The sequence below is a fragment of the Mya arenaria genome, chromosome 17, assembly GCF_026914265.1.
Source record: "Mya arenaria isolate MELC-2E11 chromosome 17, ASM2691426v1".
NCBI classification, from domain to species: Eukaryota; Metazoa; Mollusca; class Bivalvia; order Myida; family Myidae; genus Mya; species Mya arenaria.
In genome coordinates, this window is record NC_069138.1 from 32,031,502 (window position 1) to 32,058,252 (window position 26,751).

The following is a 26,751-nucleotide window of genomic DNA, read 5'->3' on the forward strand; positions in this document are numbered from 1 at the left end:
CTTCTAAAAGTTTTTCGGTGCTTTGATTAGATATCATACGTTAGGCAAGTTTTATGAACATACACGTTTTAATTGTTTAAGGAAAATGATTTGATTTTACGAACAACTTTAGCAATAATTCCTTTCAAAATGCAGAGTTTATCAGATGGTCGTTTTTCCGCGGTGAGGACAAACATGTGGTCAGTTAATGTATGTAGAAACTATGTTTAGAATATCGGTCAGCTAATGTCGATGAAACTATTTTTAGATTATCGGAAATTGTCTGTTCAAAGAATGAGAATATGATTGTGCTTTTTTAAGTTTCATTGATAAATAAATGTTATTTATGTTTTATGTAAGTATCTGTGTAGAAATAGTACTAGTTCGGTAATGAATGCTTCACACTCTTTGGGTGTTTAAAAAGGTTTAATCCGAACTACTTTGCTTTACCAAACGTGCATAACTCACTGTCGTATCAGGGCATGTGTGCTAATATATATTGAAAGCCTAATCATGTCTAAAACTATACCAAGAATACACCGGAACAAAGCTTTTATGCAAAATCTTATTTGAAATATAAACGCATACAATCATAGAATGAGAAGTATTTTGTTATTGTATAGCAGGCAAAACATAGTATTTGAAGCATTAGCAACGCGAAACCTGAGATACAACTATTTTGACACTCAGACAATCATTTTTGTTTCTTATTTCATAAAAGTAATATAAAAATACACCATTACAAATAAGCGTGCTTCAGGGGTCATGCCAGGTTATATAAGAACTTACTCTGCAGGCGATGGGACACTTGCGGTCGGTAATAATTTCTGGAACATCTTGGGCCAAACTCAGAGTGAATATCATTATGTCACCTTCCTACCAGAGCCTCCATTATTTTGACCCACATTAATCTGATAAATATAGCGATCTAACAAAAGTTATATTCTGCTAAAAATAAAACGCCGGGATACAGAAATACAGCGCGAAAATAGCCGAACAAGCAATAACTCATACTCGGAATGCAATACAACTAATCTATTTTTATGGTTTCGACGTCATTCTGTTAAACATAGAGCGCATTGAGACAAAAAATGGGTTAAATCGTCATGAAAAGAAGTAGTTCTTTGGAGTTTGCGGTCTTAAGACTACCTGCGCGCATGCGCAGAGAGTCTAAAAAACGAATATTCCTCTTGCCACGTGTTTGGTTGTGCTAACATGTAATGGTGCACAATCGAGCAGTTCTTGTCACCCTGTTGGTCGTGCTTACTGGTTGTGCTATACAATATTGCAATTCTTGCGACCTTTTTCGACAGTGCTTACATTATATAATGCTGCTCAATCGTGCAATTATTGCCACTTCTTAGGATGTGCTTACTTGCTATACTGTAAAATCGTGTAATTTTTGCCACCTTTTCAGACATGTTTACATGTTTTGCTGCGCAAACGTGCAATTTTTACCACCTTTTCGGACGAACTTACATGTTAATGTACAATCGTGCAATTCTTGCCACCTTTTCGGACGTGTCTACAAGGTATGCTGCACAATTATGCAACTATTGCCACCTTTTCGGACACGCTTACATGTTGTGTTTCACAATCGTGCACTTCTAGCCATCTTTCTGAACGTGCTGACCTATTACTGCACATTCGTGCGATTCCTTTCATATTTTCAGACGTACTTACTTGGTACGAATCACAGTCGATGGATTCTTAATATCTTTTCGGGCTTGCTTACCTGAAATGCTGCCAATCATGCATTTTTGCCGTATTTACGGCTGTGCTTACGCGTTATGTTGCACGATTGTGCAACAATTTCATTCTGTTGGAAACATGAAATGCTGTAAGAATTGTGGCAGGTGTAAGTTAATGTAATTAATGTCGTGGGAGCGACTTTCCAGTTACCACATAACATCTCTTAGCATCATTCAAGTACATCAACAAAAGAGATAAGATAAGAACAGAATACATAAACATGATATATTCTCGGTAAATAATTATTTTATATTTCATACTTAAAATTATTAAAACTAAAAAACAATTTTATAACATTATGCATGAACGATCTTCTAGAAAAATGTTTTAATGTCATATAGGTGTCTTGTTGACGTTCGGTGCTTTTAGGTATCCTTGGCTTTTGACTCCTTGTCTGTGTCGTTTTATGAATCAGCACAGCAAAACTAAACTACACCGGATCGTTGAGTCATGTTCGTTATAATAACATGTTGTTTTGCAATGAAACTATGATTTTATTACGCAAAAGTTGCATAGTTTTCCATTTGAAAACAAAATGGTTTTAGGTAACCGTGGGAGAACATTTCATCGGGAAAATTTCATCCCGAAGAGTTTTGTTGGATAACATTTTTTCATAAACAGCTCTCATGTTAGCACCTTGCTCAACACAGCACTCTTGTCGCCATCCTTGTCTGAATGAATCCGATTTTTCACTGTAGTACCAGTCCGGGTAGCCATGTAACAGCATGGTCACAACCACAACGCGGCCATCATCCTGAACAACAACACCTGGTGAACCTGATGCACCTTTCCCTACGCAACAGTGAAACAAGAATCTAGATGTGTTATCTACATTTGCACTTCCTTCGAAATCATATGGGAAGTCATCTACTGACCTGTCGTTGTCCTCAATGAATTGTTTGCTCATATCTCGAACTAGTTTTATGTCTGCTTGTGTTTTTGCCTTTGTAACATCAAGCGCTGTGCTAACCTGGTCTACTTTCTTCCTCTTCCCTTCAGGGTGACCAATCAGATGAAAAGATTTATCAAACTGCGGAAAACTAAAGAAAGTAAATGGTGATGGCATTGGAGATTCTTGATCATTTTTCAGAAGTTCAAGAACAATACAATCTGTTGCTTCGTCAAAAAAAGGGATATCACCAAGGGAAGTCAGAGGCTTCAGTTTGAATCGTGTTCTGAGAGGAAACTGGTGGTCCTCGCGAAGATACTGAAAGTCAACATAGGCATCTACAAGGGATGCAAGGACAGTCTGATCGTGAGCTTGATGTCCATCTGTGTCGGTATAATCACTGGCCTGCCGACCTAAGTGGAAAATAAAGTAACGGTAAGTTTTATTGTTACTGTAACAATGATAGTTCCTACGTATAAGATTAACCATACATTATACGATTAAGGAAACCAAAAGTATGGGTACTGATGGATAATATGAATTATGAGGTATTCGAACGTACCTGACGAAAACATTTTGGATGGTCGTTCCCTGTAAATGTTACGAACCGATGCATACTCTGAAACATTCAGTATGATAAACAAAAAGCCTACACAGAAATACCATCATTTCCTGACGTAAGGAAATATAAAACGTGCCAATATTTAGAAAAGTCAAGAATCTGTCTTATACAAACACTCAAACACATGTTTGTATACATTATTATATTTACTGCTATTCGTCACAGTAATATGGTGGTGGTGGTTTAAATATACGCCTTTATGTATTTTGAAATTTTCAGCATCAAACAGATATTGATACAATATTTGGTTTTAAAAAAGTTTCTTGTTATCAGATACATTTGCGAAAAAACTATTTTAAGTCACTCCGAACAACTTACCACAGTCAATAAAACCTTTTATCACGTGCAGTGCAGTCATGATTTTGTTTGCGCCAACACGGAAGCATGTTCCAGATGAGTGCCGAAACTTGAGGATGCCAACCCAAGCTGTGGCGTCTGATTTCACTTTAAGGTTAAACACGTAGTCCATAACCAGATGTTTGTCTCTGGTGTTGATGAAACTGCCACAGTCCGTAGGTGAATTACTCGCCCATAACTTTCTTTCCAAGATAGTCGCGTTTTTAGCATCAAATCCTGCGTTTTGGAATATCTTGACTTTTTCTGAAAATAGTAAATCATGTGATTGTTTATTAACAAACATTAGGTATGTTTTGGCATCTTCAAAACTTGTATAAAACAAGATTTTTTAAGTAGGACGATTTCGCCTCTGAAATGATTTTAAAATGTACCAGTTTTTGATATATTTAAGCAAAAGTAAATACCTGTCAGAATTTTACTCAGAATTTTACTCAGAGCATATCTTTATGAACCCATTTTTAAACAAGCAGTTAATAGACTTAGTAGATGTACTTTTATTAATGACAATCTGTGTGCCTATGTCTCCAATGTGTAATTTGCCGTGATTGTTATCAATTTTGTATTTGTTTCCTTTGACAACTGTTGTTGAGGACTTATAAACAGTAACACCCCCATGTTTTGACTTCTTTGCACCACCACAACCTTAAAAATAATATAAAATTACATCATTAAACAAGTTGGACTTCTTTAATTATCACCATATCATTAAACAAGCAAATACAATAACATAATGCTGCCCAATTTCGGAATTTGTTGGAACTATATTGTTTCAATATGTCTCCACAAAGACAGTGTCTTATTTTAATGCATGCATTTTGGCTAATCATTCAATTTATTAAGCATGTGTTTTATTTGCCACGTTTTATTTGTGGCTTGGTAGGTCCTTAATGCTTATATTTTGACGGACTTTGTGTTTGAACATGAAACAAATCTTTTATTTTCTCTTTAATAAAGCAACTAACTTGAATCGGAAGAGTCTGAATCAGTGGTTTCCGACTGTGTATCCCCGTGGTCACCTGGTGACATTTTCTTGCTGTGTTCAGATGTCTGCAAAAAACAGATTTTTTTTATGATAACTGCATCAGATATTGTATGGCACAGAAAACCTTTCAACTTTTACAACAATTCAGTATAACATATTTCAAACTGTGGGTGAGTAAACATTTTTATAAGTTCATATACAAATCGATATAATCAGTCAAATTAGATACATCTTCGGATGTTGGTGATTTCTTTCTGTCATTTTTTGCCGGCTCTTTTTTGTTTTCAGTTTCAATTCCATCAGCTTTAGCCTCAGCCTTCTCCTTATACTTCTTGTCTTGCATTTTACAGCAAAGGTTTCCCATTGTTATGGTGCTGGCTTGAGCGGATTGAAATAAATCGTTGATCACTGCAAAGGTTAGCAACCTGAAAACGAAATGTCATTGAAGACTGTTCCTGCGATTGAAAAACAGACGCTGAATCTAAAACACTCGTAAAATTTTATTTATTATCGTACACTGACCGGTCAATAGCTATTCATAGCTAATGTTTCTCTGTTATGTCATACCGAATGAAATTTGATTTGATTCGATCAAATATTTTCATAATTCATGATTAACTGCAAAATGAAACCCGTACTTACATGTATAGTTACGTATAAAAAATCCCTAACTCATAGAAGCCTTTGAATAAGGCTAAACATATTAATATTCGATACATCCAACACTTGATATTATATGATTGGACAGAAAAACTACAGATACAGTATTATATTATGTTAAAATTAAATGTGTGTCATTTCTAAGAAAACAAGCATTTTCAGTGAAAAGATATCCCCCGCCAACGATGGCTTGTTTGTGCTTGATGGCTTGTTTGTGCTTGAAGGTTAAAAAAAATCTCAGAAAGAATAAGATAAGCACATTGGTTTATCCCTTTCCGAGCCAAATTATAAAATATCGCAAACAATGATTTTTTAATAAATCAAGGGCAATAACTCAAAGGAAAATTGACCAATCCAAAAGAAAAATAGACAGGCATCATCACAGTATGTTGGTTCTTATTTATTCCAAGTGTCATGAAATTCTACCAGCTAGTTGCATAGAAAAGACTGCAAACATGGATCTTTTAATAAATCAAGGGCAAATAACTCATATAGAAATTACACAATCCAAAATATAAATAAACAGGCATCATCGCAGTATGTTGGTTCATATTTATTTCAAGTTTCAAGACTTTCTACCAACTAGTTACTGAGAAATGGCTGTAAATGAGAGTTTTAAAAAAAAATCAAGGGTAATAACTCCAAGTACAATTGACCAATCCAAAAAAATAATAACAGGCATCATCCCAGTATAGTAATTCATATTTACTTTAAGTTTCATGAAATTCTGCCAGCTAGTGACTGAGAAATGGCTGTGAATGTGCATTTTTTTTAAAAAATCAAGGGCAATAACTCCAAGGACAATTGACCAATCAAATTTTTTTTGGACGAGCATCATTCCAGTATAGTGGTTCATATTTATTTTAAGTTTCATGAAATTATACCGGCTAGTTACTGAGAAAACGCAGGTGACGGACGGACGGACGGAAGGAAAGACGGACGGACGGACGGACAATGCCATTTCAATATCCCCCTCCCTATTTCATAGGCGGGGGATAACAAATCGAGTTTAAATATGGGTAGTTGATATTTAAACCGTATTAATGTTCATCTTTTAAAGGGGCTGTACTCCGTATTATGAAATTGCGGAAAAAAAGAAAATTGTCGAAACTGACATAAACTTGGTATCGATGTGTACAATGCATTGGAACTTACTTACTGAAGTACCACCTTGTTTACAATTAATTTATTTTTCCGCAGTTTTTTTTCCATATTTTTCCATTATTTTTTTTCCTAAATATGACTACCTAGTAGAATTCGTTCCTTATGCGTGATTGGCTAGTCGATGTTATCATGTGACCAAGTTAGGTATATAGCTTTAACATTCCAATCGTTCAAGGTAAGCCTTCGTAGCACAGAGGATACAACACTAGACTGCAATTTTGGCGACACCGGTTGGAACCCAGTCTCCGTCTCGGTTTTATTTTAACACTTTGGTATTTTTTTACAACTATGATATGAAAGAGTAAAACATTTTATTAAATAATTGTCCTGAGATTCTGTTTTTTTTGGTGCCAATCTGGTAAAAAACAAGAGATGTTAACTTCTTAAGAAAAGATTGATATTGTTTCTTGTCCTGAAAAAGACTGTGCTATTTTCGGCTTCTACAAATTATTTAGAGATTTGCTTAATTTTTAATTTATGTAATCTTTGGCCAAAATTTCAACTTGACGGAATTTGCTGAAATTTTGGCCAAGGAGTGTTCACTGATTAGTCCACTGGCGGCTGTTACATTGACAGGGCACCAAAACAATTTATTTGTTTTTTAAGACCTAAAATATATAAACTCAACAAATTAATCGCAACTTCCAATTCGAACAAAAAAATAGTCCCAATATATATTTTAGGTCTTAAAAAACAAAATTATTATTATTTTTTTTTTTTATTATTTATTTATTAATATATATATATATATATATATATATATATTATTTTTTTTTGGGGGGGGGGGGGGTATAGGTTGGATATTTTCAATTTAACTGCTGCCTGTGAATTGGTCATGTAACACTATCTCTAAGCAGCCCTCTGTGTGGGTGATACAGGTCTCCAGTGGATTTTACTCATTTTTTTTTACAATTACTTTTTTTATTGTACGGAAAATATTTTATGAGGGGTTTATATTTCAAAATTTAATTAAATTAATAAAAAAAAACGAAAAAAGGTTTTTTACAAACTCTTCAAAATGATGGGAACCTGACGCGAAATCCAATTTTGTTGAAGTGAATTCATTTATAACTGATTTGTTTTTAACATTTTTTTTATTGAAAACAATATTGGAAAAAATCTTAAAAAAAGGGTTTATATTTCAAATTTAAAAAAAAATAATATAAAATTATGAAGAAGTAAAAAAAAACTTTTTGAAAAAAGTAATTAAAGTCTTATAAATCATATTGTCATTTATTGTAGACTACTACTGTCACGGACCTATTAACCAGGTTTATACACGGCTGCGAAACAGTGGCGCCAGCTCTTTTAGGAGCTGTGTATAAAAAAGAGCCAATGACAAAAAAACGGAAAGCATCATAAAACTTAAATATGACCTGTTATTTTATGTAATATTTCAATTATGGAGGGCTTTTTTGAGAAATCCGGATATGCAGTGCCATATAAATATGTTTAATCTCCACACGTATTTCAGTTATTTTGTAAAGATATTGTTTATGGAGTAATAAAACTGGATCTCCCATCATACACATGCATGTTTACAAGCAAAAGAAGAACATTTTCACCAATTTGCAGCTGAATTTCACTCAAAAAGCTTACATTTAAGATAAAACTAGTATTATTGAGTGCTTTTATTTTCGTTGGGAATAAAAATGACCGTCTGTTTACCGGAATAAGCATGTTTATTCTCTTTTTCTGGGTTGAGCTGGAGCCAAAAGCCAGCTAGGGAGCTGGAGCCAAAGCGTGGAGACTGAGCCAATATGCTGTATAATAATGCACTCAACTCGGCATATTTGGAACAGTTGAAGTTCTGTATTTTATAACTAGTATTTAGTTATTGTTGTGTTTTTTAAGATATATAATTAGTTATGAATAGTTAATGCAATTCATCTGATAATGGGCGTTGCAATCTCAGAAATGTCGATGGAGCAAAACAATCCTTTCACAACATCTTTATATGATTATATGGTTACTGTTTCTTGACCAGTTTTTTACTCCATTCAGATTACAAAATAAATTAAATGTAGTGGATCAAAGAAAGTGTGTCATTTAACAAAGATTAGATAAACGAAAAACTGGTAAACTATGTGGTAAATTACATCAACTTCATAAAAATTAAATGACCGCTAGTACACCAATCGGATTGAATACGTGTTATTTTTCTTATGTGTCTGTACATTTGATTTGATATATATAGGGGATATTATGATTGGATGCTTTTCTAGTGACCAGTATCACATCGAGTTCGGTGTGTAAACACGTATCCGTCGAGACCGTAGGTCGAGACGAATAGATGATTACTCACCGAACAAGTGTCATGGTGACATGGTCTAACAACGATGTAGCTAATCGGATTACTTGTTCTTAATAAATGACCAATAGATTAAATGAAGTCAATGTTGTATGACCATAAATTTAACTTAAGTTGAATATTGAATACCAGCTCAGGAATGTGAATTGACATTGTTGATATTTTTAAAGAGACAACAATAATTTACTTCTGAGTTTTGTTTCATTTTAATTAAGAGATTGTAATGTTGTCGGTTTTCAACACTCAGTAAAAATAATTCAAACTGATAGTCTATTTAAAGATTACATTTTGGCTCAACTGAGCGGCTAGATGTGACAGAGAGACATACTACAGTACAGTTTTATGGAATAATCATATACTAGTAGTAAACACTGAGATGTTAGTATTAGATTGCCAATTGAAATAACACATAACTTGAATATTCGGATAGATTGTATAAAACATAAATACATCTCAGTCGTTTTTCATACCCAACCACCCTGCTGTTGCCCTGTGTCGAACCTGAGAGCTCATGTGACCGCCCGTGCACCTATCACCGTTCGTTTAATACGAGTTCGGTTACAGAATAATGATGTATATCTTAAAAATAAGGTCATGTGTGAATTTAAACACAGAACATCTTTAAGAGCAGTATTAATGAACAGATTTTAGTCACTAGTTACAGCTACCCCATTATATTAATACTTTAAAATGATAAAAAGGGGCGTGGTGTGTCTAAACAATGTACTCTGCCCCTGTGAAGCGAACAATATTCTTTTACATAATAAAACAATGCGAAGTCGCTAAAGATCTTTAGCGAGCACGTCATATATTACCTTTAACTGTGTAGTAAACATCCAAAAGTAAAATGTTTACATAAAAATCATGGAGGCTAGAACTATAAATATAGTAACTTACCTCAGCAAGAAAAACACGTCAGAAAAACATCCACAAACTCTACTTTCGTTTTGTCTAAAAAAACAACTGGGGAATTCCACCGGAAATGATGATTTAAGCAGACAACAGTTACGATTAAAATAAAAACAAACGACCAGGGTATGACTAAAACAAGCGACCGGCATGCCACTTTTTGAAACAATTTTGTTTCATTAATTGGTTGCAATGCGTCAAACCCAAAGGCACAAGGATCACGTCATCAATGGCAATTTTGCGATTCATTCTTAGGTTTGAAAAAAATGTTTTGAAAATAAATGTTGATATTATTTAGAGTTCCCATTGTGAATCCATATTTCTCAAAAGGTTGAACCCTAAATGTCGAAGAGGACTTATAAGACGTTGGATCCTTTACCTGAACGCATGACGTCGTGACCAAAGTTGCTCTTTCATCGGTCACAACTAGTGCTACAGTACTTATAAGGGAAATTGTGTGGTTATTATTTTGCTAACTTCAGTACGCAGTTAAAATAAAGTCGTAATCTGACTTTAAACAGCGAAACGGCATGTTTACGTGACGTCAATATCGTAAGGACTTAGTTTGAAAGGTGTCCTTGATTAGTTGTAGCTCAGTGAAATCTTAGTAGTTTACGTCATAGCACTTACCATTGACCAATTTTCTCCCTTATTATACACATTAATATGACATTCAATATATGTAAACCCTCAACACCTTCTGTGACATTTCCCCTTATAGATAACAAAATATATAAGTATGCCACCAAAGATTATAATGTTATTTCATTAGGTTCCGATTTATTTCAGTGTTCAAAATGATGTTTTAGTCACTTGTAGAGGACCGGTCTCTAGATGTTTAACTGCCAAAATATGGTCCGCAATGTCCCCATTTTGGATTTATGTCCCCAAATGTTGTCCGTTAATTATGTTTGGTCCGTGATTTTCATCGTCCGTTATGTCCTGACACTCCTGATACAGGACTGGTCTCTAGATGTTTAGTAAAATTTGGACTGGGACTAATAACAAAATAGGTTTGAGTTACTGAATTTGAAAAGACTGACTAACCTGTGTAACGTAAAGGGACGTAACTGCTGCTTTACCAAAACGAAAATTTCTAGGAACCATTGTGTGCTACATAACACCTCAAACAATTAAAAAAAAAAGGTAATCTAATTTTTTTAGAATATTTTGTCGTCGGTAAAGGAAGTGCAAACACACATTCGGCTATTTATAAGTCGAATTTTCACATTATTTTCGCCGTAGCCTTTTAAAAAAAAATATTACATTAATGTTTTATAGCCTCTGTTTCCGGATGTGATATTTTTCGGATACCCCAGTATATCTTTTGTGGAAGATCGTAATTCGTATTAAAAGCGATATGTCATAAATATTCATTAATTAATAGGATAATAGAATAACTAATTCACGTCATTTTCGCACACTTCATTGTCAAAGGTACCTACAATAATGAGCGATCGGGGATACTTTTTTTTTTATTATTTTGACATTTCTTATGTACCCATGTTACTTAGTCCAAATAATTGTACGTTGGTGGATTTTTCTTTACAATTTTTGATATGGCAAATCCTTCACGTACAAATTGGTTTGTACCAATAGTGGGTAGTTATTCTGATCGGATTGCGGGTTAAAGCATATTGTGTCCATAAAAATTAAAATATCATAGAAGCAAGAAATATTACTTGATTGTGTTATTTTATATTTATTAGTTCTGTACACAAAAAATAAATATCCAACGAATAATTATGAGTTTGATGCGGATTTCTTCATTTCATTCTGTCAAAACACAACAATATATACATGAAGGGCACCTTCAAGTCGGCAGTTCACAGTTCTACAACAATCGGAACAACTATATTTACGAGGTCTGTCTCGAAGAAGAATGGAAGAAGAAGCTTCTCGGAGGTGGCCGAGTTATTATGATTGGTTCGAGTTGTTCCTCTTGGCATAATTGTTGTCTGTGCCAGTCAAGTTTAGTTTTATAGGAAAGGTAAATCATGTGTTTTAATGCATTTAATGCTTGTTTTGTGCAAAATAACTTGGCACTAACATGGTAAAATATTAGTATAAACCTTTATAAGGATTGGAAGAATCCCGTATAACACGTCTATTATTTTAGACTACCATGTAAAGCTACAAGTCAGGGTTCCCCCTGGGTTCTAAAAAGCTGTCACCACTTTTTCGCGGGGGCTTAAGGGGGCCGCGATAGGCCCCCTTACGTGTCCAGGGCAGCGCCCTTGTGGTGGCCAAGGGTGCAAAGCCCCCTGAAGCTCATGGGGTTTAAGCATTTTAAGAGCCTGAAATTGCATTTAATTAGTACATTGTAGTGCAAAAACATAACATTTTGTTGTACATGAAGCATAAGATATTAGCAAATTGTTATTCTAATGACAAAATACATTGTGGACTAGTATATAAATAAAAAAATATGAAAATATTGCAAAAAATGTGACATAAACATCAATATGTTGATTTCAGTCTAATGCCTGCATACAATAGTGTCATAGCATTAAAGAATACAATTGTAAAATTATGAGATAAATTTAAAATAAATGGAAACTCCAAGAAATATACATTGTCAAACTAGGGCCATAACTTTCCTAATTTAGAAATTCGTCTACCTACTCTTTACTCAAGCCAACTTATTAGAAGCCTTATCAAATGGGGTTTAATTATATTTATTTGTAAGCATACCCAATGATTTCTGTTAATCTTTTTGAACCCTTAGAATGCTGCATTTATAGCAATTACAAATTGCGACAAAACCGAAAGCAAATCTATTTTTAGCACGTAAACGTCATTACGAAATTTGCATATCACTTGACTTTCCGACAACATAAATTTTATGATTTGCATTTTTAAAACTAACACGAAATAACGTAACAACAAAGCTGTTGAGCTAAATATTAAAACTGTTTGCTTATAAGAGACATAAAAGTTAAAGGATGTCATTGTTTATCCTTGAAAGCAATAAAATTCTGCAATAATTAGCGAGGTGTTGACTGGGCCATGACTGCTTGCCCTAATTATCGGATTAATTTATGTTGTCGCACCAGCAGATGCGCTTGATTTATGACAGTGACAATCGATTATCATGCAGGCCTCATGGGCACCACTTACGTCATTTTAAGAAAATATTTTAGAAAAAAATCTTTGTCGCCATAAATTCGCCAAATTTGAAAAGTTGTCGCCACTTTTGCGATTTTGTCGCAAATGGCCATCTCCAGCGGGAACCCTGCAAGTCTCTAACATTTAACACTGGGTGATAGAATAATTATAGTAATATCATGCATCGACATTGAATAATAATGACCTACAGCAGAATGTTACACAGTTTATAAGGCTGTCTCACATATTGACACCATCTGTAACGAATCTCAGGACAATTATCTAATAGAATGTGTTACGCTTTGATATCATAATTGTAAAAAAAAGTACCAAAATGTAAAAAACAAAATTGTGTCGGAGACCGGGTTCGAACCTGTGTCGCCAAAATTGCAGTTCAGCGTCATACTGACTGAGCTACAAAGGCTTACTCTAATCGGGTGACATAATTAAGCAATACACCTACCTCTGTAATATCAATTGATAACACCGACTAGCCAATCACGCATAAGGAATGAATTCTACCTGGTCGACATACCCAGTAATCTTTTTTAATGGAAAAATACGAAATAACTGCTAAACTTAAATAAATTGTAAACTATGTGGTACTTCAGTTAGTAAGTCTCAATGCATTGTACACATCAACGCCAAGTTTATGTCAGTTTTCGACAATTTTCTTTTTTTTGCTATTTTATAATACGTGAGACAGCCCCTTTAAGTCAAAATAATTGTTTGTGGATGGATTTTTTTTATATTTTTGTATGGAATATGTTTTCTAGACAATGAAATTACATGTAAATTTACCTTTCTCCAAAGTCTTTTGAAAAATTCTGCTTACTGGTAATACTATCAATATTATTAAGTTCTTCCTTTTCCAAAATAGTAATATTTCTTTGCCTTTGATCATTACTACAAATTAATTGATCACTTGTTGTAAGTTTCCTTTTGGCATTTATCAAACCTTTTTTTAACAGTTATTTCCCCCTTGTGGAGTTGTTTCTTCACATTCAGTTTCACTCACATACTGTGGTTTCACTTTGTCATTATTTCCTGATGTAAATTCTCTCTCTCAAACAAAAAAATAAAATCCTCAGGGATTAGAAGACTCCCGTAATGAACGTCTATTTTGTAAGGCTAGTATGAGTATATTTGTTACAATTTTTGGTAAAGATCATAATGTTTGATTCCGTTTGTTTAAAAAGATTTATAATATGCATTTGGTGGTTTATAGAGATTTATCAGTGAAATAAAATTGATATTTCACTGTTTCAAAAAAGTGTTTTTTCAGTATTTTTCACTGTTTTGAAATTTGGGCCAGCTCTAGGTTCCAAATCAAACATCAACATGCAAGGGATAGGACACAATTTCAACAACGTCATTTTCTGAAATGATGTTCAGTGTGCATACAAATTGGGGAACTGAAAACTTATTAATAATTCTCCTTCGTTCAGCTTCCATCATATTTCTCTTATGCTCCAAATTAATTGCCTCAGGCACATTTTTAGCTCGACTATTCAAAGAATAGGTGGGCTATACTACTCGCCCCAGCGTCGGCGTCGGCGTCTGGTTAAAGTTTTAGGGCAAGTTGGGATTTTCATTTATAAGTCCAATACCCTACATTCAATTAACTTAATACTTCACACAGTTGTTCAGGGCCATCACATGATGAGGTTAGATAACTCCATATTATTCTTAACACAGATTATGGCCCCTAATTGACTATGGAACTAAGGTTAAAGTTTTAAGGCAAGTTGAAATATTTATTAATAACTTCTATATCCTTTGTTCAATTGACTTAATACTTCACACAGTTGTTCAGGACCATCACACAATGAGGTTACATAACTCCATATTATCCTAAATACAAGTTATGACCCCTGATTGACTTAGGTTAAAGTTTTAGGGCAGGTTAAAGTTTTAGGGCAAGCTGGGATTTTCACTTAAAACTCCAATACCATTCATTCAATTGACTTAATACTTCACACAGATGTTCAGAGTCATCACATAATGAGGTTAGATAACGCCATATTATCTTTTATACAAATTATGGCCCCTGATTGACTATGGAACTTAGGTTAAAGTTTTAGGGCAGGTTGGGATATTGTTTAATAACTTCTATACCCTTCATTCAATTAACTTAATACTTCACACAAATGTTCAGAACCATCACCCAATGAGGTTACATAACTCCATATCCTTAATAAAAGTTATGGCCCCTGATTCACTTAGGTTAAAGTTTTAGGCAAGTAAAAGTTAAGGGCAAGTTGGGATTTTAATAAAAAAACTTCTATACCGTTCATTAAATGCACTTGATAAAATTAAAAAAAATAATAACGACCATCTTACAACAAGAAACATAACTCCGTTTTTGTTTTTTTTAATTTCATTTGAAAGGCATATTATATTCTTAACCACATTTTCATAATGATGGGAAATCAAGTTATTTGAATGACTTGCGTCATTGTTTGGGCGGGCTGGTGGGAGGGCAGCATCAAAGTCACCTTTTTATATCAAATAATTTTAGTTAGGTTTGTCATAAAGAGACCAAACTTGGTATTATTACAACCTTATTGTATTCTAAGTCAAAGCGGCGAAGTCTTCTAAGTCAAAGCGGCGAAGTCGAGCGCGCTGTCTTGCGATGGCTCTTGTTATAATCAAAATGCCTTTGTACATTCCTCAGAGTCGTTTCTATGGCTCAAGAAGTGTTTTGTTGCTGTGAGTATGAGAATCGACAAGGGGAGAGGTCCCACCTGCTGGCCTGCTGCTGTGACTGTGAAGCACTTGATCAAATTGCTGACAGGTAAGGAAAATGGTTTCATAGTTTATAACAAATGCATAAATGCCTTCTAGACCCATGAGACTACAGATTTATACATGAATATGTATACAAACATTAACATTCAATGGTTGGTAACATGTATATATAATCATACAAGTTAATATAAAAAGCATTAATAATAGATTGAAAAATATGGCTTTTTATCGACTATGTATAAGCTATAGGGTTTTTATAGACTGTGTATAAGCTTTCTTAATTGTTGCTTTTCTCAAAATTGTTACTCTTGAATATTGACCCTATAAAACTTATATGTACAGAGGCAAAATATAGGTCGATGCAAAACAATAGTTGAATTTGAATGCCTTATTATGTTAACCTCATTTGACTTTAATGATCAAAGCATAAAAAAGGATATGATTTGTGTGCAGGTAAAAAAATACAAGGGATATTTTGGCGCTTCTTTTTTTGGGATTTGTGGCCATGTTGCTATTATTTTTTTTAGGTAAAAAACACATTTATAATGGTTATTATTATATGCTTTATGCTTTATTTTTGTTTGAGCATTGAATTCAAAACAGTTAAACATAATAATGCATTAAAATAAAAATAAAATGTTTGCATGAACCTACATTGTGCCCCTTAAATGGCATGTTTCGGTTACACATTAACCAGGACAGGGCTTCTGTTATAGTCAGTTTGGAAGTATATAACTCCCTATAGATGTGCTCAATTTTACTACACAAAGTTCTTTAAAGTACAGAAATGTCAAATTATATAAATAAAATTTTCAAAGGTAAAAGCTTCCAAGTTTTAAAGTGTCAATTTTACATTTTATGGCACATTTTCTTTAAGTCTTGAAATAATATGAATTGTTTGATTGCATTTTTGTTAAAATGGCATGTTTAAATAGGAAATTACTTCATATTTCATCACAATCATTGTACAATAATGGAGATATCCAAATTCTTTATGGAAGCCATTAAAGATTATTTTAGATTACATCATAAAAATGTCTGTTTTTCAAAGAAAAAAGTTGAGGTACCATTATTAAGCCCTAGTCTCAATGCCTGCTTCAGCTTAATTTATTGTGGAGGTATCACCCTATTTAAACTAAAAACAGAGTGTTGGCGTCTGCTATTCAGCGCTCTTCTTCTGTCAGTCTGTTGCGGATAATTGTGGTTATGTGGTAGAAACATTGATGTCCCCTACATGGCTTTCATACTGTGTTATTATCCTCATAACTTGTCATCATGTTACCCAATGCAACACATACACATTGTAATTGTCACAATTCTTTTGCAGGTGCTTTAAGTGTGAATCTATTCCACCCTCGTTGATTGACAATTTCCTGGACACACTGGGTGACAGATGTCGTATCCCAGGGATCACTGGGGGTGGGGCTTTACGTGTCAACCTTGAGCTGGCCACACCCCTTGTTGTCATACCAACCAGTCTTATCCTCGCTTCTATTGGACCAATCACAACCTTCTGTGTTCTGCTCTTTCTCCCATGCTTTTGTGCATTTTTTTATAGTACTTGGAAACGTAGAACAAATAAACTTCGTACCAAGTTTTTCTTCATATGGGGTCTGGTTTCCCTTGTGTTTATGTACATTCTGTTTGAACTGGTGATATGTGGGTATACAAGAGTATCCTACAGTGACAACATTCTTATGACTGTTGCAGTAATAGGCATGCTAGTAGCTTTGAAGTTTGCTAAACAGGACCCAGGGGTTTTGGTTGAGGATAAGAGGGAAAAATACATGCAGGACTCGTATGGTTTCTTCGGAGTCTACACAAACACTGAGGAGCAAAAAGCTGAAGATGAGGACTTTGAGGTCATCCAAATGGAAGATGTAATGAATGAAGAAGAGACAGGTAATCAAAATATATTCTACTACATTAAGATGAAAAGTCACTAAATTGATTGTGCGAAAAGGCTGTACTTCTAAATGGTAGTTCTGTTTCAATATTAAATATATTTAAGAAGCTGACAGCAATATGAAAAAAATCTCTTGCAAGAATATTGATTGTGTCTGAAAGGCCTCAAATTCAGAATGGTTATCAATCTTTGAGTCTTTTCAGGGATGGTTTGCATGAGTTATTTGGTTTGTCAAGCGCCATCTCTGTATCTATACATATCATAAAGAATGACGATGTTCATAATACAAAAGTACATTTGCATATAACAGATATATGTTCTCTTTTATACTATACTGGTGAATATAACAGATACATAACAATCTTCAATATAAGCTACCTAAGAGCTGGTCACTGTAAAATAACATAAAACGTAATATAGATTTTTAAATTAATTAATGTTTGGTCATTAGTGACCCAGATGCTGTGACCAAGGGAGACCATCCATTGACAAAGGTGTGTAAATGGAACACTATAGAAACTTGTAAGATCTAGTCAATATCAAAAAGAGTTTAAATCAATACTTATATCGTGATCACTAATCTAGATGCTGTTATCAAGGGAGACCACCCATTATCAAAGGGGGAGAGCTGGTGTGTTAAGTGCAAACTGCAGAAGCCCAGAGGTCTGAGCATTGTAAAAAAAGAGTTAACATTAACACAATTATCGTCATTATTAATCTAGATGCTGTAATCAAGGGAGACCACCCATTATCAAAGGGGGATAACTGGTGTGTGAAGTGTGAGCTGCAAAAGCCCCCGAGGTCTGGCCACTGCAATGTTTGTGATGTATGTATAGCAGACAGGGACCATCACTGTGTATGGTAAGTCTTTCTTGCACGATGAAAACAGACTCGCAAACCTCTCCCTCTGAAAATTACGGAGGATTTTGCTCATTTACTTTTAAATTTATTTAGGGTTTGTCAGTGTTGAAGTAGATGTGCCTTGAAGGTAGGTTGTGAATACATGTATGCAGATCTATCAACTTATCAACTTATAACCTCATCTGTTTTTTTGCTCAAACATCCAGATGTTGTCATAGTCTTGTTGTTGTTGTCTGGCAGGGACATCATTGTCATGCGAAACCTTTGATGGCCATAACATGAAAACTGGTTCATACATTATGTGTAATGAAACTTGGTACATGCTTTTACTTTGACACTATATAACTCTGGCTAAAACTATATTGAATTATGCCCCTTGATAAATCTGAGGTAATTTTGAGAAGCATTGGCATCTGCTGACGGTGTTCTTGTTTACCTGTGCTTCAACCACTTAACAAAAAGATGGTGGAAATAGCAGTCATTATAATTCTAAAGTAGAATATATATATTCACACAAATATCATGCTAAATGTTTTGTACAGACATTTTCACCTGCAATACAATTTTGAATTGAACAGGATAGACAGCTGTGTGGGTAGGAAGAACCACCGCTCGTTCCTTGTTGCTATGGTGATGTTTGTGTTTGTTGGTTGCTATGGCAGCTATGTGACCCTTGCAGCAGTGTGTGACCCTGCCTGGCCTCATGATCCTTTCTGTCCTTCCTACATGGCATACAGAGAATTCAAGTAAGTGTTATTATCTGCTTGTGATTTTTATGTCTCCCCCATTTATGGGGAGACATATTGTTTTTGCCCTGTCCGTCAGTCAGTCAGTCCGTCAGTCTGTACGTCACACTTCGTTTTCGCTTAATAACTATAGTACGCCGTAAACTTGAGGTGAAAAAACGGTTTCCACTCAATAACTAAAGATCCTTTGGGTCTAGGAACTTCATTCTTGGTATGCTAGTTGTTCATGACTAGTGGATGACCCCTATTGATATTGAGATCAAAAGGTCAAATGTCAAGGTCGCGGTTACCTTCAGGTAAAAAACGATATGTTGGCGGTGACCTTAAGCTTAAAAATGGTTTCTGCTCAATAACTAAAGAACGCTTGTACCCAGGAACTTCATACTTGGTATGCTAGTTGGTCATGACTAGTAGATGAACCCTATTGATTTGAGATCAGTAGGTCAAAGGTCAAGGTCATCGTGACCTTGAGGTAAAGAAACAGTTTCCACTCAATAACTAAAGAACGCTTGTACCAGGAACTTAATACTTGGTATGCTAGTTGGTCATGACTAGTAGATGAACCCTATTGATTTGAGATCAGTAGGTCAAAGGTCAAGGTCACCGTGACCTTGAGGTGAAGAAACGGTTACCTCTCAGTACCTTAAGAAGGCTTGCACCCAGGAACTTCATACTTGTTATGCAAGTTGGTCATGTAGATGACCCCTATTGCTTTTGTGATCAGAAGGTTAAAGGTCACGGTCATGATGACCTTGAGCTGAAGAATGGTTTCCGATCAATAATTGAATAACGCTTGCGCCCAGGAACTTCATACAATACAAACTTTGTTTACATTTTCCAAGATTAATCAACAACACTTTCTTCTCTTCCTCAGTAAGTTTATATATATATATATATACAATTTAAACATGTATATATACTATATGGCAACATTCATACTATGTACTCGTTTAAGTTGCCCGCAAAATCTTGCTTTTAATATTACATATTGTTGGTACATGATATGAATTTAAGATCAGTAGGTCAAAGGTCAAGGGTACGATGACCTTGAGGTAAAAACAGTTTCCGCTCAATAACTAAAGAAGGCTTGGAGCCAGGAACTTCATACTTGGTATGCAAGTTGGTCATGATTAGTAGATGACCCCTATTGATTTTTTGATCACTGATCTTATGCAGTAGATGTTCACTATTGAATATGGGTGAATAGGCCAAACTTCAAGGTCACTGTTGGTTCCTCTACAGACCAAAAGTACAAATTTCATGTCCATCATTGATTAATTCTCAGCAATAACCACACAATTGGGGAGACAAGCGCTTTTTCAAAAAAGCAAAATCAAGTAGAATTTCGTGAATACATGTAGGGATAAAAATATGGTCTAGTATTGTTGTATATTGATCATTTACGGTTGACGTAGCTGTTAATTGATTTTTTAAAATGATTGAACATGACAGAACAACAGTATCAACTCATTTGTAATAGGTCAAGAACCTCAGGGTCTTCATTTAAAAACAAATCCCAAATAACAAGAATACAGCTAAAAAAATAGCTTTCATGTTCAGTCATTGTTAAGTGCACCTGCCCAATTATTTCCAATGTTTGGAAATTTTTGAACTATTTTTAATCCCGACATGATTGCATGTCTTGCTCATGCCAAGATGTTGCTAATGTGTTTCTTAATTAAGAAAGCAAATATAATATAATAACGCCCAGAGCTTTAAGCTGCTAGAAAGCACCTTAGTTTGGGCTTGAATTGAAAGTCAATGAGGCATTCAAATGCCATTTGCATTGCCACCCAAAAATATACCACAATGTCAGTTGTGATCATCATTAACAGAATCAAACCTAACTCCTTAAGACTTTCTGCACTAAAAACAATAACTGATTTTCCTAGTTTTAATTAATTAATTCATTTTAATCATATGATAAAGAAATATTTATAGGCAGCTCATCAATGGTCGAAATTGACACAAGCCCGCAAGCCCTGCACTGGTAAAATGTCTTCCTGGTTTGCTCAAATTCTGAATTTTATATAGCATGGCTTGGTAAAAAATTTGATGCCAAGCAATAATATAAGAATTCGGGCTTGTTCATTCTAAAGTCTAACTTCAATGACTGCAGCTCATCAGATTTCAAGAGCCAGTGGTTAACAGCTTGTTGAAAAGGTTTTAAACTATTTGTTGTAGTTCTTTATGAGTTTGCCTGCTTTCTTTAATTACATTTAAATGTGTTTTCTAGGTGGGGATTGTGCTATGCTAGTGCCTGGTACACACTGCTTGTCTGCTGCATCATGGCTGTCGGACTGGTTCACCAAATTGTTCTCATTTCCCAGAATGCAACTTCACAGGAAGTTCACAGAGCCAGTCAAACGGGAAACACCTGCTGGGCTATTTTTATACACAAGAATTCCCGTAATAATGGGCTCATACAGAACTGGAGAGATTTTGTTCTTTATAAACGATCATCCCGTAGTGAATATGAAACTGTTTAATACTTGCCTGTGATTTATATAGATATACAAGTTTTTTTGTTGTGTTGTTTTGTTATTGTAATAGATGTGTAATATTTTAAGAATACTCAGATTTTAGATTAAGTACACATGTTAACATTGTAAGGATTCTCAAACATTTAATAGCAAATTTTGTTATTGTTTTTTCAATACATCTATTTCCGAAAAATAGGTCTGAACTCATTCTGCAAAGAATGATGGATCTTGTGGCATAATAGAACATTTCTGCTCCCAAGGTCAAGTTTTAATTTCTAAAACAATCACAAGGACCTTAAGGTCTTCAGTCTTTTATTCTGGGTACAAACTCAGTCTGCAGAGAATGATAGATCTTGGAGCAAAGTAAACCATTTCCGCTCTTGTGATAGGTTAAGCAGAACATCCTTAAACAATCTTAAATCCCATATACTAGGATCAAACTCAGTCTGCAGAGAATGATAGATCTTGGAGCAAAGTAAACCATTTCTGCTCTTAGGATAGGTGAACTACAAGATCCTTAAATGATCTTAAGTCCTTTATATAAGGATCAAACTCTGTCTGAAGACTAAAGGATAGGATAGGTCAAGCAGAAGATCCTTAAACAATCCTAAGTCCCTTATCCTAGGATCAAACCTAATATCCTAGGATATTCTGCACACTGTTTTTGTTTGTGTTTAAATTCTGTTAAGTTCTCATTGTTATTTAGAGCTATTAGTATCTTGAAGGATTTTTTTAAAGATACTCATGATAAAACTTTTTGGGTTTGGTAAATCCAGTTTCATCAAGTAAATTAATTCAGCTAAATGAAAAAAGATACTCAAACACCCTTAAGATTGTTCAAGACATATGTGCCTGCAGTAGTTGTTACTCAAACACCCTTAAGATTGTTCAAGACAGGTGCCTGCAGTAGTTGTTATATATTAAAAAAGATAAGTTATCCAGTCATCGAAATTGGACTTTTGTATGAACAAGCCAAATCTTATATTATTGCTTGGCATAAACATTTTGAAAAAGCGCTGCTTTATAAAATTCAGAATTTAAGCAAGCCCTTAAAGCATTTTACCAGTGTAGGGCTTGCGGTCTTGTGCTCGTGTTTAGATAACTGGTTATCATAAAAAAAAATTGACATCGGGAATAAACAATGTTGTATGGTTTACTATTGATATACATGTAGTTCAAAAGACGTGTAATTATTGTAATAAAAACATGTATGTGTTAATTATGTATGATAACAATAGCCCATAGTTTGTTGACGCATTTTGTGTTGTACATATGTTTACTAAAGTAAGTCATTACATTTATTGATTATAGTGTTTGTGTATTTTGTATTGGCTTAAAACTTCATAAGCACACCGATATATAAACCCTTTGAAATGTGTCTGACATATTACTTATGATGCCAATACTTTCAATGATGTTAAACAAGTACATGTTTGTTCAAGCTTTTTTATTTTCATACTTTATATCAGTCTAGTCTTCTTAATAGTTTGTTATATGTATTTTTTTATGCCTCCTTTTGACAAAAAGGGCAAAAAGGTTGGCAATAGTCGGTAGGTCAGATGGTATGTCAGTCGGTAGACCAAGTTTTGTCCCCAAAAATGTTGGAATGATTTGAACAGGACCATTAAAGGTCAGTGATAGGTTTCCCTTGACCCGTAAATGAGCCCTATTGTATTCGAGGTCAGAGGTCAAGGTCATGTTCAACTGTCTTATAAACAAAAAAACTACACAATAACGATTTGACCTAGAACCATGAAACTTAAATGGTAATTTGGCATTGTCCAGTAGATGGCACCATGTTTTTGAGGTCAATTTATCAAGGTCATGGTCAACTGTCTCTTGAAAACTTTGTCTATACGATTGCTCAAGAAAGGTTTGACATAGAACTATGAAATGTGAGTAGGGTGCCAATAGTGGATGACCCCAATTGTTTTAAGGTCAAAAATCAAGGTAACAGAAAACAGTTCAAAGATTAAATGTTTGTCCTCACTATCATAAAGGCTTGTGATTAAAAACCAATGTTTTTTTTCTTAAATTACCTTTATGTAATTTGTACATGTTTCCAGCAAAACGGCGCTTAGGAGGTATAACGCATAACAAACATCTTTTGTTTTGAGTTTGTATTTATTTAATGTTGAACTGGTTATGGATTTATTGTAAATGTTGTTAAGCATTTTGCTTGTTATATCAGTTATCTGATTTATACAGTACCACAATGTTTCTGTTTGTATATATTTATTCTCGTACCATGTTGAAGAGTGTTTCCTTTATATTTGTCTTAACATTAACACCCATTTCCAAATGTTTCCAAGTAGCCAGGCCAAGCTTAACCATGCTATAACCATTGTGTTGAAAAATTACAAAGTGATTCTCTTATACGGTTGCTTGTATTGAACGTTGTCCATGACAACATGGTACACAACAATTACTTCACCAACAACCCTCATGATTGAAATTATACTCTTGCGATGAAGCCCTCATGTAAATGTTTTCAATAAGTAGGATTGTGGATGCTGTAACTATTACATAAAATGCTTCTAGTTTTTTTCTAAATGTCCTGGTGTATGGTTAAAATGAATTAGCTTGATCTGTATATGCCATGGTAAGGGTATCAATATTAATGTGAAAAAAAATATTCTTGTTATGGTAAGTTTGTAGAAAAAATAGGATGCCGTGATTTTTTGTTTGTCTTCTATTTTCTAAGAAAAAAATTGAGGTCTTGTCACCGCCTAGGGTTGTTAAATGCAATGTGTTGTTAGCATTTTGCACAGAAGCCGTTAAATAGGCCATTCAAGATATTTAAATGAATTAAATTTGGTACATATTTTGCAAGAGACAATATGTATATGTGCAGCAACTGCTCACTTTAGTAATTGTTCAGTTATGACCCTTTATTTACTGATAAAATATGAATGAGCCTTCGGCCCACAGCGTATTTGTTAAAAAAATTTTTACTTAAAAGAATGTGTTGTTACATGGCTTGTGATTTATTTTATGACTACAAATCTCTTATTCTTTTATTTGATATATGTTATTCCTGTTTTTCAGTTAGAGAATAAAGATTACTATCAAGTGTTTGTCTTCTTAATGATTTATGCTCTGTCACAAAACACCAATAACCAAGATAGAGTGCTCAAAATACTATGCTCTGATTGGCCTGTCAGAAGTGATGAACTGTAAATTGTTTTGTGACCGCCTGTCTGTTGATCTTTGACATGAAGTATGAAAATGCATGGCAAATGTTGATATTACCTCATGAACGTCACTCCATAAAACACTAATAGTAACTGCACCCACAACCACCGTTAATAAAATCATACATTTTTGAAAAGTCTAAGTTCAATAAGTAGTATGCAGTATAAATAAATAGCATTGTATTATATCTTCACACTGGTTATTGCACAGTGTAGCTCCAATTTTGCTATAACTGTTTCAATATTGGAGTTGGGGTATAAATGAAAACCAAGAAGATCCTCTCAACCATTGTACAAAGAACAGATACGGCATAACAACCTTTGGGAATTGTTGATTTAACCAGGGGCTTAGTTTTAAGGCTGTGTTTATCTCCTTTTTAGAGTGAAGAGCATATTAAAGCTGATGATACATGCATACAATGTGTCTAAAGTATATAATTCTGGGAAACCTTTTGCGGAATTATCTTTCCTTGTTCTTTTTTATAATGTAAACTTTGTCCAGACCATTCTTTGAAAACTATTCCAAGGAATTAATTGAAAAATTGAACACCTTTAGATGATAATGTCAATTATTGCCAAAATTGGTCAAATTGTTGCAGAGTTATTTCCCTTGCATATTGGATTTTCTAAGCAAGGGAATTTACTAGGTATTACTTGAAAAAGTTATGGTAGGTATTTAATTTAACTTTGATAGATGGTAATGTGAAGTTGTACACGCCGTAGGAATAATTACACTTCAGTTCACTTATTTCCACATGTATCTTCCCTGTTAATGTTTAAGGGGAGACATCAGCTTTCTCCCCTTGTTCAAATTTGATATCAAAATTTGTTCAGGGCAATACTAAAAAAGCCCAAAAGCATAGGAATTTATTAACACTTTGAACACTTAACAGATGACAAGATAAATCTGGAATATGGTATGTGTTGAACTCATTGCTACAAAGCTATATTCCCTTGTACTTCGATATACTCCCTATATTTTTGTCTTAAATATTTGACAACATGGATCTAATAAAAATGACTTGTTTGCTGCATCCTTATCTCCCCACTTAAGATAATTATTCGGAAAGCTCTTACATCATAAGCACTTCTTCTAACTAGCCCCTGTTATGGGAACACAGCAGTTTTCGACATCATTGTTGTCTGCCCTTCGATGAACAGTGTTTCTCATTCGACGAAGGTAGACATACAGTGTTTGTCATTGGACAAAGGGAGACATACAATGCGTGTCATTGGAAGAAGGGAGACACACAGTGTGTGTCATTGGAAGAAGGGAGACATATAGTGGCTGTCATTAGACAAAGGGAGACACACAGTAGCTGTAAATGGACAGAGGGAGACATACAGTTGGTGCCATTGGACAGAGGGAGACATACAGCAGACGTCATTGGACAGAGGGAGACATACAGTGGGTGCCATTGGACAGAGGGAGACATACATCAGACGTCATTGGACAGAGGGAGACATACAGTGGGTGCCATTGGACAGAGGGAGACATACAGCAGACGTCATTGGACAGAGGGAGACATACAGTGGGTGCCATTGGACAAAGGGAGACATACAGTGGCTGTCAATGGACAGAGGAAGACATACAGTGGGAGTCATTGGACAAAGGGAGACATACAGTGGGTGTCATTAGACAAAGGGGACATACAGCGGGAGTCATTGGACACAGGGAGACATACAGTGGCTGTCATTGGACAAAGGGAGACATACAGTGTTTGTCATTGTAAGAAGGGAGACATACAGTGGCTGTCATTGGACAAAGGGAGACATACAGTGGCTGTCATTGGACAAAGGGAGACATGCAATGGGTATCATTGGACAAAGGAAGATATACAGTGTTTGTCATTGGAAGAAGGGAGACATACAGTGGCTGTCATTGGACAAAGGAAGACATGCAGTGGCTGTCATTGGACGAAGGGAGACATGCATTGTTTGTCACTGGACAAAGGGAAAATGCAGTGGGTGTCATTGGACGAAGGGAGACATACAGTGGGTGTCATTGGACAAAGAGAGACATACAGTGGGTGTCTTTGGACAATATATATATTGCCTGAACTATCATATCCCTTGC

At 34.7% G+C, this 26,751-nt stretch overlaps 2 protein-coding genes across 5 annotated transcripts; one reads left to right on the plus strand and one right to left on the minus strand.

Moving 5' to 3' along the window:
* Window positions 1-1,942: 1,942 nt before the first annotated feature.
* On the minus strand, window positions 1,943-9,687 carry LOC128224706 (uncharacterized). 2 transcript variants are annotated; one of them, XM_052934680.1, is made up of 7 exons: window positions 9,614-9,687; window positions 4,811-5,006; window positions 4,562-4,646; window positions 4,092-4,241; window positions 3,561-3,842; window positions 3,183-3,239; window positions 1,943-3,033 (listed from the first exon to the last, which is right to left on the minus strand). In XM_052934680.1, the coding sequence occupies exons 2-7, from the start codon at window positions 4,943-4,945 to the stop codon at window positions 2,273-2,275; spliced, it is 1,470 nt and encodes a 489-aa protein (XP_052790640.1). In that variant the 5' UTR covers window positions 4,946-5,006; window positions 9,614-9,687; the 3' UTR covers window positions 1,943-2,272. The 2 variants fall into 2 exon arrangements, with proteins under 2 accessions (XP_052790640.1, XP_052790641.1); XM_052934681.1 differs by lacking the exon at window positions 9,614-9,687 and adding an exon at window positions 9,532-9,599.
* Window positions 9,688-10,723: 1,036 nt separating this feature from the next.
* LOC128224684 (palmitoyltransferase ZDHHC23-like) lies at window positions 10,724-24,553 on the plus strand. Of its 3 annotated transcripts, XM_052934655.1 has the most exons (7): window positions 10,724-10,771; window positions 11,432-11,615; window positions 15,411-15,530; window positions 16,812-17,386; window positions 18,113-18,251; window positions 18,830-18,997; window positions 21,234-24,553. In XM_052934655.1, the coding sequence occupies exons 3-7, from the start codon at window positions 15,421-15,423 to the stop codon at window positions 21,484-21,486; spliced, it is 1,245 nt and encodes a 414-aa protein (XP_052790615.1). In that variant the 5' UTR covers window positions 10,724-10,771; window positions 11,432-11,615; window positions 15,411-15,420; the 3' UTR covers window positions 21,487-24,553. The 3 variants fall into 3 exon arrangements, with proteins under 3 accessions (XP_052790615.1, XP_052790616.1, XP_052790614.1); XM_052934656.1 differs by lacking the exon at window positions 11,432-11,615 and having other exon boundaries at window positions 10,742-10,771; XM_052934654.1 differs by lacking the exon at window positions 10,724-10,771 and having other exon boundaries at window positions 11,075-11,615.
* Window positions 24,554-26,751: the final 2,198 nt, after the last annotated feature.